General features: G+C 40.0%; 1 protein-coding gene across 1 annotated transcript in view; it reads left to right on the top strand.

The window, feature by feature from the left end:
• Positions 1-16949, top strand: part of DUS4L (dihydrouridine synthase 4 like) — a 44174-nt gene that overhangs the window by 11621 nt on the left and 15604 nt on the right. The window contains exons 7-11 of the mRNA XM_044423372.1: positions 1995-2086; positions 6043-6143; positions 8085-8235; positions 13800-13935; positions 15296-15404. Coding sequence (XP_044279307.1) covers positions 1995-2086; positions 6043-6143; positions 8085-8235; positions 13800-13935; positions 15296-15404 — 589 coding nt within the window. The remainder of the gene's footprint in view (positions 1-1994; positions 2087-6042; positions 6144-8084; positions 8236-13799; positions 13936-15295; positions 15405-16949) is intronic.

The raw sequence follows: 16949 nt of genomic DNA, 5'->3' as shown, positions 1-16949 counted from the left end.
CCTGTTGCATTCTCAATTTATGGAAGTGTTCCACAGGTAAAATGGAGGATTTTCCCTACATCCTTCCAATGTTGATTGCTTGCACTATGATTGTAGTTCACTAGTATATGTGAAAGTTCAGGCTGAGTTTTCTTTTGCATGGAGAGAGAATTGGGCTGTACAATAAACAAGTAGGAGTGCACCCATCTTAACTGCGGATAATTAAGGGTGTAAAACAAAGAGGAGTGTACCTGTCTAACAGCACTGATCTAGGCCTACTTGTTTACTCATAAATGGTTTTTATTGTCCATAGTTCCATTCTATCTGTCTTCAAGCTACTCATGGTTAACCTTGCCAGCCAGACAATTCCAGAGCAAGTGCTCGTGGGACTGTGGTTGAATTTCTTGTAGGAAACAGTCTTACTCTCTTGCATTTCAATCTACAGTATCATTTAAATGTTCTAGGATATAGAGTTCCAAGAAAAATGAGCAAAGAATAGGGGACCATGTTTTTTATCATCTATCTTTGATATTACTTTCTTGTTTTTGCTACAACAGTGGTGCATGGCTACAAACTGTGACAAACTGAGTCACAAACTGAAAGTAACTCAGTCAAGACAATCCTCCTGCAGGAAAAATCTGTCAATAAGCCGGGGTCTTACACATAAAAGCTGCATGTGGAAGCACCCTAAAATGACCTAACAGCATTACTGATACCAGCGGTCCTCCTATGTTGCTTTGCTTATATGATCCCACATGCTTTACTTATACAGTGCTGTTGTTAGGACAACATTCAAAAATCGATGGATGGAGCAGATCACCTGAAGAAGTGATGCAATCCACCTGACTACCGTAGACCTCTTGCATTTCCACAGATGGAAAGCAAATCCTTTCTTCCTGGAATATTTATTGGGGCTGCCTCTTCATTCCTACACCCACATAAGTATAGGATTGAAGCATCCTATAAACCTATAAAGTTATACTAACCTTGTAAATATACAAGGTTAAAACTTGTATATCTTAAACTATCTTAAAACTCAGGGCTTATATCGACTTCTGAGTCAACACAGAAGGCCTGCGTGCGTTAGACTACAATCCTAGCCCGCTTACACGCTAAAGCCCCAGCCAGAATTATTTCCAAGAACCCCGCCTCAGGCCCGCGCTGTTTGGGACTTGATGGTCCCTCGCTTAAGGGAAGGAGGAGCAATGCTTGCGACAGCCAGCCTTGCCATTTGCTGCCCGCTGCGGCTTCTCCCAGCGCTCCCGCCCTCAGCAGTCACGGAAGCGCCGCTGCTCCGCCTCCGGCGCCGCCGCGCCGCCGCCGCCGCCGCCGCCATCGGGCCGAACCGTCTAGCTGGGAGGGGGTCTAGCGCTGACGAAGGCCGGGCAAAAGCAACCAGTTACGGGGCTTCGAACCGGGTGATGACGAAGGAAGGGCAAGGGCGGGAGCAGCGCTTTTGAGGAAACGGGATAACGAAAGTGAGGTGTCCGCTTCTCCCAACCGAGACGGCTGCCAAGGCTTCCCCCGATTACCATGTGAGGAGCAGGGCAAGGTCCGGGCGGCGGGAGTTCACGACCGAAATTAGCCAGCAGTGACTGGAAGCGATCCGTGTAACTCGCATGTCCCGGGGGAACGGGTGGTGGTGGTGGTCCCGAAACCCCCTAGAAATGGGTTTGTTTAACTAACCCAGTCCTGCAGTTAAATCAACCCAGTCTTGCAGTTTTAAAAAAAGAAATAGAGTAATCCGGAGGTTTCCCATACACTCCGGCTGACCATACAGGGGAAGGGCGAGCGTGTTTTGGTCCTTTGGAGGAAAGCGCTTGCCAGTGTTTTGTCCCATTTCAGCTGTCACGCTCGAAGCTTGTGCAGCCTGTTTTGGGGACGGCTTGTTTCCGTCGCTTGAGCAGAAGCTTCACTGCCTCTTCCCCCTTCCCCGCCCAATGCCTGTTTGGTAACCGGAGTGAGCTAATTGGGTTTAACTTCTCTGCAGATCTCCCTTAATATCTCCCTCCAAGATGACGTTTCAGTGGACGGCAGTTGCAACCTTTCTGTATGCTGAAATAGCAATATTGTTGTTACTTTGCCTACCAGTTATTTCTCCTCTGAGGTAAGAACGTGCTGCCTCTGAAATGGCTGCCTTTTGATGGAAGAGAAAATAATGCTATATAGTTGAGGTGTATATAGGCCATCGGGAGTGCGTTTTGAAGTTGCCTTTTTAACTGTTGCAAATAGGTTTGATTTTGAGGGAATCTGCTATAACCGCATCGGTTTTGAGAAATTAACAGCTTTCTTGGATCTATGAACCTAGGGGCATTTAATTGTTTATCTGTTATCTGCATTGTTTGCCTCTTTGGCTCCTTCTATTCACTACAGATTGCCCACGTTTGGACAAAATAGTTGTGCTTGATCTCTCCGGTAAATAAATAAGCTGAAACTTTTTCAGGCCTGCCTACAACCTATACAAGTATGAGAGGAGATAAGAGGATAGCAATAGTGGCTTTTAAAAACTGTATCTGTGCCCTTATTAAAGCAGGGGTGTCCAGCCTGTCCGCTGCATGTGGCCCAGGTTGGCTATGGGTGCAACCCAACACAAAATCATAAACTTACTTAAAACATTATGAGATTTTTTTGGCAATTTTTTGGTAACTTGATTGTGCAGTTCATGAGCGAGAACTTTGTATACAACAATGTCATGTTGCAATGTCATGTAAAATAAACATACATATGGTCTCACTATTTGTACACATTGATGGCTTCCAGTGTGTTATCTTCCAAGGTCAGACAGTCGAACTGACCCCATCAGACATTACATGTGCTCATGGTGACTTATTGAGTGAAGCACAGCTATTATCAATGATATTTCAACCTACCATTGCAAACATTTTATACATTTCAAAATGTTGGCTAAACACAGTCCTGTGAACAAGGAAAAATATGCAGCCTTGTTTTTCGATTTGATACAATAATTTGAAAACAGATTTTAGGATTTCCAGGAAGATAATCACTATTTGGGTATTTGCAACTCCATTTTCAGTTGATATATGTTACCTGCCAATTTTCAAATGGAATGCATAGATCTGCAATCTGACATTCAACTTAAAGAAAAAAATGATCATGGACTTTTATAGGTCCTATATTCCCAGAGACAAATATCCCTCACTTCACAATCATGCCTTATTCATGTCTTTGCTTTTTGGTAACACCTACATTTGTGAGCAACTGAAAGTAAAATATCTGAGAAGCACTTTGAGAACTCACTAAGAATTTGAACTACTTCCATTGAACCAGATATTGATGTATTAGTATCTCAAATACAAAGTCAAATATCCAACTAGTTTTATGTTGCCCTCTTTTCTGCTTGATGATTTTAAAAGATTCTCCAAAGAGGGCACCAGATAATTAGGATTGTTATGTGAGGACTTTTTTGCTTATCTGGTGGCGGATATCACGAAAATTATGCACACAGCTTTTTTTTTTTTTTTTGCTCATCAGCTTTCGTTAGTGTTTGTATATTTAATGTGTGACCCAAGACCATTTTTCTTCTTCCAATGTGGCCCAGAGAAGCCAAAAGGTTGGACACACCTGATTTAAAGTAAACTATATGCTATTTTTTCAAAGCCTGATGTAGCTTCTCACAACAATATGTTTAAAAAAGACAGTAAAATCGTTATATAAGACTTTTGGAGAGGTAATCATGAGAGTTATTTTTAAGTAGAAGTATGGTTAGCACAGTTATTATAACTAGCACCTCTAATCATCACAAGTGGAACAAGTGTGGCCCTTGACCAAAATAAACAGTATAGCAACAAAAGGAATTGTTAATGTTCTTTGCCAATATCCCACTGAATACAGCTGCTAACAGCACCTCTGCTGCATGTTTGTATGCTTGTTTCCAAGAGAACATAAGACAAGATGGGTCATTGGTGTTAATAAAATGTTACAGCACAGCTGAGTTATAGCAGAAAGGAGGCCAGCTTGAAAATGAAGGAAGCAGCATCATGCAGGTTAGCCGTGCAACCCTCTGCATAGCTACTTAGACATAACTCTCATTAAATTCAGTTGGGCTTATTTCCAGTAAAATGAGTTATACGTGGGGTTGTAGCTTCAGGCCCCTTGAGGACTTTGGCAAAGTAGCATAATACCTGCAAGGCTGACAGTTGTTCTGTTGACTGCAAGTGAGCACATAGGGAGCAACCCTGGATATGAATAAAAGGAAGTAGATTTGTCCCCTGCCCCCCAGCCCAATCAGCATACATATACAATATTAGCAGGCTCACATGAGTTATCTTCAACCTTTTTTCTTAGCTGCTTATAACTGGATAAGAAGCACGTTCTGAGACCCTGAGTTTAGATTTGCTTTTCCTGCTAGGCTAGCTAGAGTTAAACAGTGTTGAACCTGCTGATCAGATGCCTGGTTTGTTATGATTTTAGCAGGGAAAACCAATAATACTTGCTAGCCCTGAGAGCTGGAGATGTGGGTGTGTTTACAAGGCTGGATGAACACATGAAGCAAAATGTGTTGATAGAATGGATTGTACAACAACTGGAGTGTAAATGCTCCTTCATGTTAAACACTGTTAAAAGGCAGTAAAAGAGTAAAGAGGAAAAAATATCTAAAAGTGCAGTCTTAAGCAAGTTTAGACTGAAAAAAGGCATACCACTCCCAGCATGCTTTCAGCTTACTGGCACAAAGGTTGACTCATGTAAGTAATTGTGTGGAAACAAAGTGATGGAAATATCTGAAAGCAGTTGCTAAAAAGAAAACATCTCACATCTTAAAATGCCTATTGGATATCTACATATTGATCTTAACTGCATAGGTGCATATTCCTCAACTGACTGGAAGATTTTAGGATAAAGTAAATGTATCAGCAGTATAAGGAAAAGTAAAATATTCCAGTTCATTTGTACCTAGGATGACTAGATGTACACAGCAAAGGACAGTACTATTTTACCTTTATACTTGTGTAGAAAGAAATTTCAACAGTATAGTTGACACAGTGAGCAAAGCAACACCTACCAAATAATTTATTCTATATAGCTATGTAAAGCAAGAACAACCATGGCCATCTATCACTTAGACCGGACCCAGTTTTCTTAATCCAGCCGAACTTCTCAAATCACTTCCAGTATCCATGATCTAATACAGCCACTACTGGTTTACTATAATCAATTACATTACATACATACAGAAGGAAACTTTTGCTTTAAAGTTGTTGATTGCTTTGCGTAAATACAGATTTTGAAGATCTTCCCCCCCCCCCAAAAAAAAGACAAACAGGAGGAAACAGAGTGCATGATTGCTTTCCCTTCAGTTGTCTGCAGTCCTGTTCATTGAGTATATGCAGCAGCACCTGTGCATCGATTTATGTTTATTCAAAATTGAATCCTAATAAGACTATTCAGGCTTACTCTCAGTTAAATGTCATAGGATTGCATCCTTATAAGTCCTTGCAAAACAACTACTTGGACACAGCTGCCTTGAGTTAATGTCACATGTTACAAGGATTCTTTGAAAATGCAGTGTTACTAAGATAGTTGCACTAACAAGATAATTGAAGGTGTGATTTAAATACGCACATCAAGGGATTTTCCTCTTCAGAATAAAGCTTTAAGAGGATCAGAAAGCAACAAATTAGTCTCATTAAACCTGGACACTAAAGACACCTAGTCTTATTAGATACAAGTAAGGATAGCAGGTCCTAACTGTGAATTCCACAAGGTATGACTTTTCTTATCACTATCCTGATAGTAAGTTGGACAAACTGCACCTTGTGAAATTCTCATTTTTGTGCAACTCTGGAAGATAAAGGGTTTGAACCTAATAACTCTATTTGGACTGTATTTCAGAATTTTTATTTATTCAACTTTTTTCATTTATTCAGCTTTAAGGGAGGTATATTTTAATACTGAGATTTAATGTTATTTAAAGAGTTGTTGAAAAGTAATTTGGTTGCTTTGACTATAAAAACAAAAAGTTACATGACTATAAAAATAAAAATACATTGTTACATGTCTTTTCACATGTTAAATCCTTTGGAATTCTGGAATTCTGTGTTACAGATGGCAGAAGATTTTTATGATCTCTATATGGAATAAAATAGCAAATTATTGGAACAAGGCATTCCTTGCAATTATAATTCTGTTAATTGTTTTATTTCTTGGTAAGTAGGAAACCTTTTCTTCTGTATTGCCATTAGTATGTACCGGGTCCCATGATAATAGGCAAATAAAAAGCACATGTGTTTGTGGGATTGTTATTGCAGCTAGAGAATATTTATAATTTTCATTCAATACAATTCTTTCTGTCAAGACACCCAAGGCTTGGAGCTTTTAAATACTGAAACAGAAATGTTAAAAACAAGCCCATTAAAATAGAGGAGGATATCTAGTGCTGCCAGTGTGGCTTTGCTGCTTTCATTGTGCTTACGGGAGTAAGAAGAACTAGCACTTCCTAAAGCAACCTTGGAAACAAGTAGAAATGCTCTTTTCCAGAGTGAAACAGGACAATGAAGCTCCCCTCTGCAAGTGTGGGAAACAAGCATTTCTACTCATTTCCAGTTGAATCACGTTTCCATTGCAGTAGAAATAAGTCTTGCTAGCAATTGGGCAGTAGTGTTCTCAGGCCCTTAATTATTCCTTCAGGTACTGATAGCCCAAGTCCATGTCCAGAGTGTCTCATAAGCAAGAAGATATTGTTACACAATGAATGGCTGTCATTAGCAACAAAACAGGATTAAGATTAGACATGGGTTGATTGTAGTGAATAACTTGGGCAGTAAGCAATTTGAAAGAATCAGCAGGTGGCACTATTTCTCTTCAGTTGGTTTTGGACGGTCAGAATTTCTGAATATGAGTTTCTTTACTGCAGCCTTCCCTAATCTAGTGCCCTCCAGGTGTTTTGAACTACAGCTCTCATAAGCTTTAGTCAGTATGCATAACTGTCAGGGACCATGGATGTTGTACCTTAAAATATCCAGAAAGTTCGAAATTAGGGAATGCTGATTTAAAAGAATTACACTGACCTTTCTGCTGTTCATGCCATGCTTTTGTTTAAAGAAAGGAAAATATCGTAACATGTTAACATTCCTGCTAAAAATTGAATTAAATTTGTTCCCTGGTCATTATAATTTTAGCATGCTGTGCTTTTACTGTATCACCATCTCGATACTTTCAGTGAAGGACAGGATATAAAAGTTATTTATAAATAAATAATTTTCTGTCCTAAGAGCTTGTGATGATCATATGCCAACTGCTAAACATCTATCATGAAAATTTATTAAAAGGTGATCCTATGGCTCCTACACAGCATCTAGGTGACCATGGAATACTTCAGATTCCCAGATCAGAGGCTGGATGCAGAGCTCCAACCTCAGAACTGGGAATCCATGCTCCAGTACCCCACCCCACCTCAAATGGCACCGAAAAAAACCAAACTACTTCTCCAAGTCTGGAAAATCAACCTCAGAGAAGAGATGAAGAGGACACTTCAAGGGGGAGGGAGGAGACTGGAGCTGTCAGGATATAAGGAATGCTTCTTCATCTGAAGTACCACAGCTAGACAGGCAAAATTGTCCATCTAGCTGTGCTGGAGAATGGAGATGCAGAGATTGCCTCCAGCTTTCCTCCCATTCTTCACTGAATGCTCATGAGCCTCTGAGTCTGGAGTATTAGGAGGCATTGAATGTGCAGTTGGTAGGATTGCCTCCTTAGACACTTTTTTGCAGGCTTGTCATTTCAGTGACCATTAAGCAGGATGCACAAAACTTAGATATATAGTTTCTGAGGCCTGATGATAAAAATTCAAAAAATTATTACAATGTATTCAGTGACTTTTTAATCATTTTGTATATAATTTAGCCTATTTATACCTCAGTTCCCTATTTTTATGTATCAGCACTTCCCACAAGCCTGATTTCTATATGTCCCCAAATTCTATATTTCTCTTCTATCCTTTTCCACTACTCCACCTTTCACTGTCTATTGTATACAATATTTTCTGATAAAACTAATGTGCAAGTGGCTCTTAAGGTTGCATTTAATACTGAACTGTAAATAAAGGAGACATTAGAAAACAAATGCAACCAGCTGTTTTTTACTTGCAGATGCAGTACGAGAAGTGAGGAAGTATTCAAATGTTCAGTTAAGTGAAAAAACTACAAATGCAAACACCAGTGCATTGGAACATATTCAAATGAAACTTTTTAGATCGCAACGAAACCTTTATATCTCAGGATTCTCCCTTTTTCTTTGGCTGTAAGTATAATTATGTGCCATTTAAATCAACTCTATATCTGCTTGTAAAGAAATTCATTCTACAAAAAGAATGGCTCATGCAAAACACTTGTAAAAACTTGTATATGTGAATTGAATAAATGGAGAGAGATTTCAGAAAACAGGTATTTCAGAAAAAGAAATGTTGCTAATAGAAATAGTGTGTATTGGTGAAATGGGAAAAATGTAGCTCTTAACTGCTGATCCCAAAATCCAGTTCAGAATTAGTACAGTCCTCTCATGGCAATGTACATCCTGAGCGGGCACACATTGGAATTGCTTACTTAATAGCAATTGCTCCTATACTAGGATTTCTCTGCATATGAAAGGCTTGCCATTACGTTTCTAGAAGGAAAGACAATACTAAAAGGCTGCATATAAAAATGTAATTCACATGTACCACTTATGGTACTATCCAATAAGCGACATTTGTGGCCAGAATGTTTGAACAAGGTTTTGGGGTATAATTGTGTGTTGAAGATTTATTTATTTCTTTATTTCTTTATTTATTATTAAAACATTTTATGCTGCCCCATTCACCGAAGCCTCGGGGCGGCTTACAACAATTTGTTGGGTGTTGGTCTATTTGGTATTCTGGAGAACATCAGATACACTATGACTGTGACAGTGTCATCAGACACTTTGAACTCACCAGTATAACATTTGCTCATCCAACCCATTCTGTCAGCAAAAAGGAGCTGATAGAATGGCCACAGATGGGGAGCAAAAAATTTTCCATTGCTTTTTTTTTTTTCTTGGAAAAATGTATTTATCTTACATTCATTAATAAAATATAAATGTAAGATAGTTCTAAATGCATTGCTAGGCAAGCTTGGCAGTTTTAAAGTTGTAATTAATGTTTTTCAGATTATTATTTTTAGCAACTATGTGAGAGATTATATATTATATATTTTTAGCTGTCAATTAAATATGTATTTCTCAGAATGAAATGGAACTAGTAAGCAATGACGGCAAACCTGAAGATATCCATTTTAGCATAATATAATATTTATATCACATTAAGTGTTTTAATTGTTTTTCTTCAAACATTTCAGAACAATACTTGTTTATTGGGCCAAAAATTATGGGGTACTTTTTGTCTTTGTTGTTTTATTCACTAATAAAATATACATACAATAAAAACTTCATAAAATGGCATTACAGAAATTTAAAAACTGAATTTATACAATTATATTAATACTACTAGTGCAGTTAAATCATTGACATAACCCCTTTCCCCCATGTTCCTTTTAGAGCCATTGAATGCCCTGGCATAAAGGGCAGTCTTAACCAAGGCCCAAAGGATAATAGAGTTGGTGCCAGGCAGGCCTCAGTAGGGAGAGCATTTCTATAACTAGGGGGGTTTGCCACTAAGAAGGTACTTTTCCTTGTTGCTTTCTGCTGAGCCTTTCTCAGAGGTAGAAATGAAAACCTCAGATGTTGACAATACTGTCTGGGTAGAATTGGATTGGGAAAGGCACTCCAGCAGGTATTGCAGTCCCAATAACCAGCATATTGAATTGGGTATCGGAAGAGAACAGGCAGCAAATATAAACGAGTGACAATTACTTTTGTAAGCTTGGCTCTTCTGATCCCTGTTTATTAGTCTGGCGGCTATAGTTTGTACAAGCTGCAGTTTCTAGATGGTCTTCAAGGACAGCCCCATGTCAAGTACATTGTAGCAATATACATAATATAGAGATGATCAGAGCATCACTTCCTGAAAGCAGGCTATCCCTGTTCAGATAGGAACATAGTTTGGCTGCCACTGATGAAATGCTCTCCTTGCTACTGAGGCCACTTGAGCCTCAAGGGACAAAGTGTCTCCTTCCAGAACAGATTAAATGCCTTTCATTTGATTAGAAGAGCCAACTACTAGCAGCTTCTTGGTCTTTTCTGGATTGAGCTTCCATTTGTCTTTATCCAGTCCATTGTCACAGCCAAGCACTGATTAGCACATCTTCAGTTTCATCTGCTAGGGATGAAAAGGAGAAATAGAACTGTGTTTGTCATCAGTGTACTGATGAGAATCTATTATGACAATCCAGACAAACTCAGTATTTTCATATAGCTCATGAATCACATGAGGGATAAAACCAATCCCTTCCAGCTGTAGAATCTATAGAACCAGGCAGTATTCCTCAAGCACCACCTTCTGTGGCTGATTATCCAAATAGGAGCAGAAACCCTTCAAACCAGTTCAAACAGCTGCCCCAGGTAGATAAAGAAACATAGTGAGTCAGAAGGAGTCTCCCAGGCCATCTAGCCAGCTCTGTTCATGACATGCCTACCGCATGCATATCCAGCCTATCCTTGAACACCCGCACTGATGGGGTTTCAACCACCTCCTGTGAAAGCCCATACCATACCCTAGGGATATGGGGGGTCATAACTGTAAGGAAGTACTTCCTGGCGTCTAACTTGAACCTTGATTCCCTGAGCTTTGTTCCATTGAAATGCATCCTGCCCTCCTCCACAGGGGAAAACAAGCCTTGACCTACCTCTGCATGACACCCCCTCATGTCACCAACAGATCACCTCAGAGTCTCCTCTTTACCAGGCTGAAAAGACCCAGTTGCCTCAGTCTCGTCTCATACAGCTTCTCCTGCAAATCAGCCACCATCCTTGTGGCCCTACATCGCACTGATTCCAGCCTGGCTATATCTCTCCTGTAATGTGGGGCCCAGGACTGAACACAATACTCCAGTTGCAGGAATACCAGAGTCATGGAGAGTGGCAGTAATACTTCTCTTGATCTAGAAGCCATGCTTCTGGCTATTCCTCCAAGGGTGGCATTCACTCTCTTGACCACTACATCACACTGCTGACTCATGTTTAGCCTTCAGTTGATCAGCACCCCAAGATACTTTTCACAAGTGCTGCTTTCCAGTCACTTGTCCCCTAACCTGTACTTATGACACCCATTCCTATACTCCAAGTGCAAGACGTTGCACTTTTCTGCACTGAATGCCATCCTGTTGTCCCCCACTCACTTCCATAGTCTGTCCAGATCTTTCTGGATCTGGAGTACCTTCTTCTCAGTTGTGTCCACCACTCCCATATGGTATCGTACACAAATTTGATCAGCAGACTGGTCACCCCGTCTTCAGGTCACTGATGAAAAGACTGAATAGGATTGGTCTCAGGACAGAGCCCTGGGGGACCCCACTCGTCACCAGCTGCCATCCTGATGATTCCCCACTGATAATTGCCCTCTGCTTTCAATGCATCAACCATGCCCTAATCCATTGGCTAGTGTATCAGTCTGTACCTAAACTCATCAACCAGGATATCATGCAGCATTTTGTCAAAGTCCTTGCTGAAATCCAGGTAAACCACATAGTTAATAGTTCCATAAGCTGACAAGACATCCTGAGTATCAATTGAGTTGTACTCCCCATCTCTCTCCCAATATAGCATTTGTGACAGCCTAAAGTTGCCATAACTTCTGGGTCGAGAGGATTTTGTCAGGAGTGGCTTCACCGCTGCTTCTTTCAGGTAGAATGAACCCAATCTCTCTTGCAGGGAAGCATTAATCACTTCCCTGGATAACTAGCTTTACTTTCCCTGCTAGTTTTTCTAAGACAAGGGGGCCAAGGAGCCCCTATGGAAGTCATTGTATGAAACTGTCCAAGCAGTTTGTCAGTGCCCTTAAGCTCTACCAACTGAAACTCATCCAAGAAAACTTGTTGAGGCAGTACTCTGGGTACCTTCCCTGATTCCACTGGAGTAACATGAATTCTTAAGTCCCAGAGGGCAGAAGAGATTTTGAAATATATTGCTGCAGGCCTCAGAAAAGTCTAGTATGTCCTTGGGCCCTGGGCAACCCTAAAGAATCCTTCTGGGTGGCAAGGAGAAGATGTAATAGAGACAGTGAGTTTTCTTTGCTGTCCTCACTACCCCTGCTGTTACATGCCATCATGCAGAAAGGGAATGCCACCATAGTCTAAATCTCAGCAGGCAGTAATTTGACTGTGGCAAAGTGTTCCCCTCCTTCAGATATCTACCAACATGCCCAACTGAAAAAAAAGTAAATTATGCCCTGCTGGGGTTCCTGAATATTGGTACAATCATGGAATCCATGAAATCCTGAGCTGCCCCAAATACTGTGTCCCCCAAGAACAGCAGCTTAGGACTGTTTGGTATATGAGCAGAATTCCCAACCTGTCCCATTGGTCCAATACAAAAGGCAAGCGCATCAGACTAGTAGTCAGATGGATAGGGAAACTGGGCAGAGAAGAATTCTTATAGATCACATCAACCCCCATTCCCCAACCTCAAGTCTATCCTGATGCCAAGCCAAGTACCAAGTGAGCATAACTGGGACTCAATGTTTCCCATTCAGGTCTTGGTGGTAAAACCAGATTGGCTACTTTTAAATCATTGATGAGGAATGTTTTATTATGGACCCTGAAGCAGCATCTGGAGACCCAAGGGCAGGCATACAGGGCAACAACCAAACGTGTGGATGCAAGGAGGGCCACAACACTTCAGAGCAGTAACTAGTTGAGACACATTCCCTTTAATGGGCTAATGCTCCTCCTCTGCCTGGGAACCCACTTGGCTTCATCACTTCTCTTCTAGCCACATACTCTGGCCCTATGAATGGAAAAACCAAGAAAATTTTCCCACTACACAGGGCTCTGAGCAACCCAACTAGTTAAGATGTTGGGGAGATAGTCCTTGCCCTTGTGTTTGCCTCCCTGCAGAAGGGTCCCCCCTTGGTGTCACCACCTTTGGGGTCATTGCTGTCCCACTTCTGTCCCAACAGATAAGCCCTTCCCAGAGATAATGCAGTTGGTTGATGTTCTAGTCAATCCTGGGAACAATTTAGTCTTCGCTTGCTTTCTGTGGCAGCCTCTCCAAGAAGCAGGAGCCCTAGTCCTAGTCTAGCAATAACAACCATATGTGTAGGAATTGGCTGGTAGATAGTAGGTTACCAGCCCAGCTAATTTCATGTTAAATTAGATCTCTTTAAAGAATCAGAACATTCCAGTAATGTTCCAGTAAAATGACCCTATGCAAATTAACTGAATTTTCATGGGAAAACATTTGGATGACAACTGAAAACTTCCTGTGCCATTGACCCTGTGCAAATACACCTAATTTGAATTGCAAAAATTTCCAGAAATTTTTTCACTTCACTTTTTTTTTGTGGGGGGCGGCGTGGATATTGTTGGGAACAGCTGGCACTGGCATAGAGTCTTGGATGGATACAGACATTTGGGCAGTATCCTGTATCCCTTCAGCCCACAGCAACACCCTGGAGTATGTATGAACTGGTTTCAGCAATAACTGAGAGCTAAAGAGGGGCTGTAAATGAGAGGTATTACAATATTGTAAAAAACTAAATAAATCTACAATCCTAGTCAGCTGTAAAATGGAAAGGTACCTGAACAAAAATGGCTGGTGTTCACAATTCAGGCACTTTTTATCTTTAGAATCAGTTAAAGTGTGACAAGCTTTTGTAATATTTAGTTTTTAAAGCTAAAACAATTGTAAGGGCTTACTGTTCTAATGGATTTATGGGGTTTCATTTCCCACAGTGTACTAAGACGTACCATTTCCCTTATCACTTTGTTGGCAAAAGAGATGAGAACCCAGGAAACTCAGCAAATGGAAGTAGCAAATATCAATGACGTTGCCAAGAAGTCCTTAGAAGAGAATGAAAATTTGCAGCGAGTATGTTTGATATATAAATGGGCTTGCTAGTTTATTTAAGGGCATTTTACCACTGTGGCTGAGATTCAGAGAGCATCAAAGGTGCACCTGAGAGCTTAATAATCCCAAGAGGGATTTCTGTCTTGGAACAGCAGACTTCTAGTCCTCTTAATTGTGCATGTTCATATCAACTTTTAATTTTAAATAGGAGCACAGCAAATTTATTGCAAAATAGCTGTGTGTGTTAGGGCTTGGTGCTCTCCACTTTTAAAACAATTAATATAGGGCAGTATCAATCAAACAGCAATTATTACAGTAATGGGGTTTACTCTTTCATCATTCATTTGCCAATTTTCTCTGTAGATTTGCAAGGCATGTTTAGAACTTTATCAGGATATTATGTATAGCAGTTTGATAAACTTTAATTAATCCATTGATCATTTGAAAAAGACCCTTGGAATATTTTTAAGAGTTCACAAAAACTAAACCATTTTCATAAAGGAGGTATGCACCATTTAAATAGTTTGTTGTTTATTATTTATATAGTGGGTATCAATACATTTATTATTAATATTTTTCATTTATATTCTACCTGAGCTCCAAGTTCAAGGCAGTGTGCCTAGTTTCCCCTATTTTATTCTCACAACAATCCTGTGAAGTAAGTTAGGCTATCTGGCAGACAGTGACCTGATTCTTACATAATGCTATCACATGGTTTATTTAACCCATGGTTTGTTGCCTTGCCCAGCATTTGTTGGCAAACCACTGAACAAACCTTGGTTTATATTCTTAATTCCTGAGTTGTTTATTTTTCACCTCCTTCATGTGTTCTCTGCTTGTATTCCACCTTTGTAATGTTTTACTGGCAGATAGGTGGCTCGGGGGCTGGGTTGGGTTTGGTTTTGATTGCTTTTGCTCACTGTTGTTGTAGTTTGCCAAAACAATTCATGGAATAGCCCACAGATCTGAGTTCACATGTAAAAACAACCCATAGTTTAAGAAGCCAGAGTTCACAACCCAACAACAAGTCATTTTTCCTGGGTTCTTTGTGTTTAACAAAATATGATTTATTAGCATGACCATGTTCATGGACTATGACAATCCAGAATCAATAACTCATACCATGGGTTAACATTATGTGTAAATCAGGCCATATAAGTCACCAAGTGAGTTCATTGTATAGCAAGAATTTGAATCTGGGTCTTAGTATTGTGACATTTTATAGCTTAAGCAAAAATAGAAACTCATTGCTCAAACTTGTTCATAATGTCAAGTTTGACAGAGGAGCGAAAATAGGGATGGAATGTGGGCAAGTGTTTTTATATGCGTTATGTGTGCTAAATGTGAATTAAAATGGAAAATTAATTCTTTTCTTTGGCAGTTCCTCAAGAGAAAAAAAAGTGGTGACGGTGAAGAGTTCTTTGACATAAACAAAAAACTGAAAGAAGAAGTAGAAAAACTGAAAGCAGAATTAAACAAAAATTCAAATGGTATGTTTTTGCTATTTCACAGTATTTAAAGAAATACACTTTGCATAGATTCACAGATACACAATAAGTATCCTAACTGCCTGATCCAACTGTTTTATCTTTAGCATCTGCAGCTGGAGTGGAAGCAATATTGTGCTTCAGATAGGCAAGTAGAAAGCCAAACAGTATTGTGTCTCTAGCCATTATAGCAAAATATATTCTTCTTCAAAGCAAAACAAAACAAAAATGCATAGCTTTTTAGAAGTTCATGGGCTCTTTGTCAATAACATGCTGTGAGACAGAATGCAATTATGCCATGTAGGGGTAGAAGAAAACATTTGAAGTTCTTTGTGAATCATTTTAATAGCCCCCAAAGAGAGTATGTTTGAAGCTTGTGGCTTTTTCCATGTAACAAGTTCTTCCTTGTTTGTAGCTTCTGTGTTTGACCTAGACTGTCTTGATGAAACAACACTGAGATAAAGGCAGAGTTTTTCCTGATTATGTGTGTTGGTTCTGGATCTTGCAAGATTTGTAACATTTCTTAGTATTTACCAGGCTGAAATGAACATCCTGGATAATGTTACTTCTGACCTTGTGGGGCTCAATAAACTAAAATATAGGTCTTTGGTTATGTACAGAACATTGTGAAACTATGGTGTATTTTGAAGGCAAACTTATTAATTCAGAACATTGCAGAGATGATAGGATTGCTTATAAAATCTTTCTGCGGTCAGAGGCCGTTCTCTAACCGTAGAAAGGAGAGTTTGAGATCCAGCCCTTGTAGTCAGTATGGAGTGAATTGGGCCTATTGTCTCCTTGGGACTGGAAGCACAGCCTTAGAGAGGAAGAAAAGTCCACATTCACAAAGGAGAGAAAGCTAAGGAGATCAGGATACAAGTTATTCTGATTCTCTTCCAGCCCTTTTCCTTCCCCCTCCAAAGCATTGTCCTTAGCCAAGTTGCAAAGGCCATCTAGTGAAAATGCATGAGATTAGAGGATGAAACAGTGAGGATTATCTCCACCATTCTTCCCTCTATACTGGTTTCAGCCCAGCAGGGCATAAGAATATTGGTTGCCTCCAGCCTGGGCACAGTCTCTAGGACTGCATCCTTAAAGAGTGGAATAGTTAAAATGCACTGCAGTTAATAGTCTATAGACGGGAGAAAACTAGGAAGAATGAAGAAGGAAAACTTTGGTGAAGTTCTGCAAGACAGCAAAGGATTGGGGTTTTTCATGTGACCTTGGCATTCTCCAGGCTCTATGCCCTTCCTGATTTTTATTTCCTTTTTAAAAGATTTACTTTGATTTTATTTTTTAACTGGTGGATGGCATGCTGCAAAGTGAAGGGCTGCCCTCCAATGCCCAATGCCATCATTATTTGGGTTTGGGGTTGAAAAGAGTGTTTTTGTGTTTTGGAGCTCAGATTTCATTTCTGCCTTCTGCTTAGGTTTTTGGTGAAATTACTTTTATTTTCTCAAGTTTACCTTTTGCAAAATGAATGTTTTGTGACTGACCATACCTACCATGTCAGGCATTTTATGAATAAGTTCCTACCCCCTTAGCAGC

The sequence above is a fragment of the Varanus komodoensis genome, unplaced genomic scaffold, assembly GCF_004798865.1.
Source record: "Varanus komodoensis strain SLA01 unplaced genomic scaffold, ASM479886v1 scaffold13_3, whole genome shotgun sequence".
Classification (NCBI taxonomy): domain Eukaryota; kingdom Metazoa; phylum Chordata; class Lepidosauria; order Squamata; family Varanidae; genus Varanus; species Varanus komodoensis.
The sequence above is the reverse complement of the archived record's forward strand: the minus strand, read 5'-3'. Positions and strand labels throughout refer to the sequence as shown.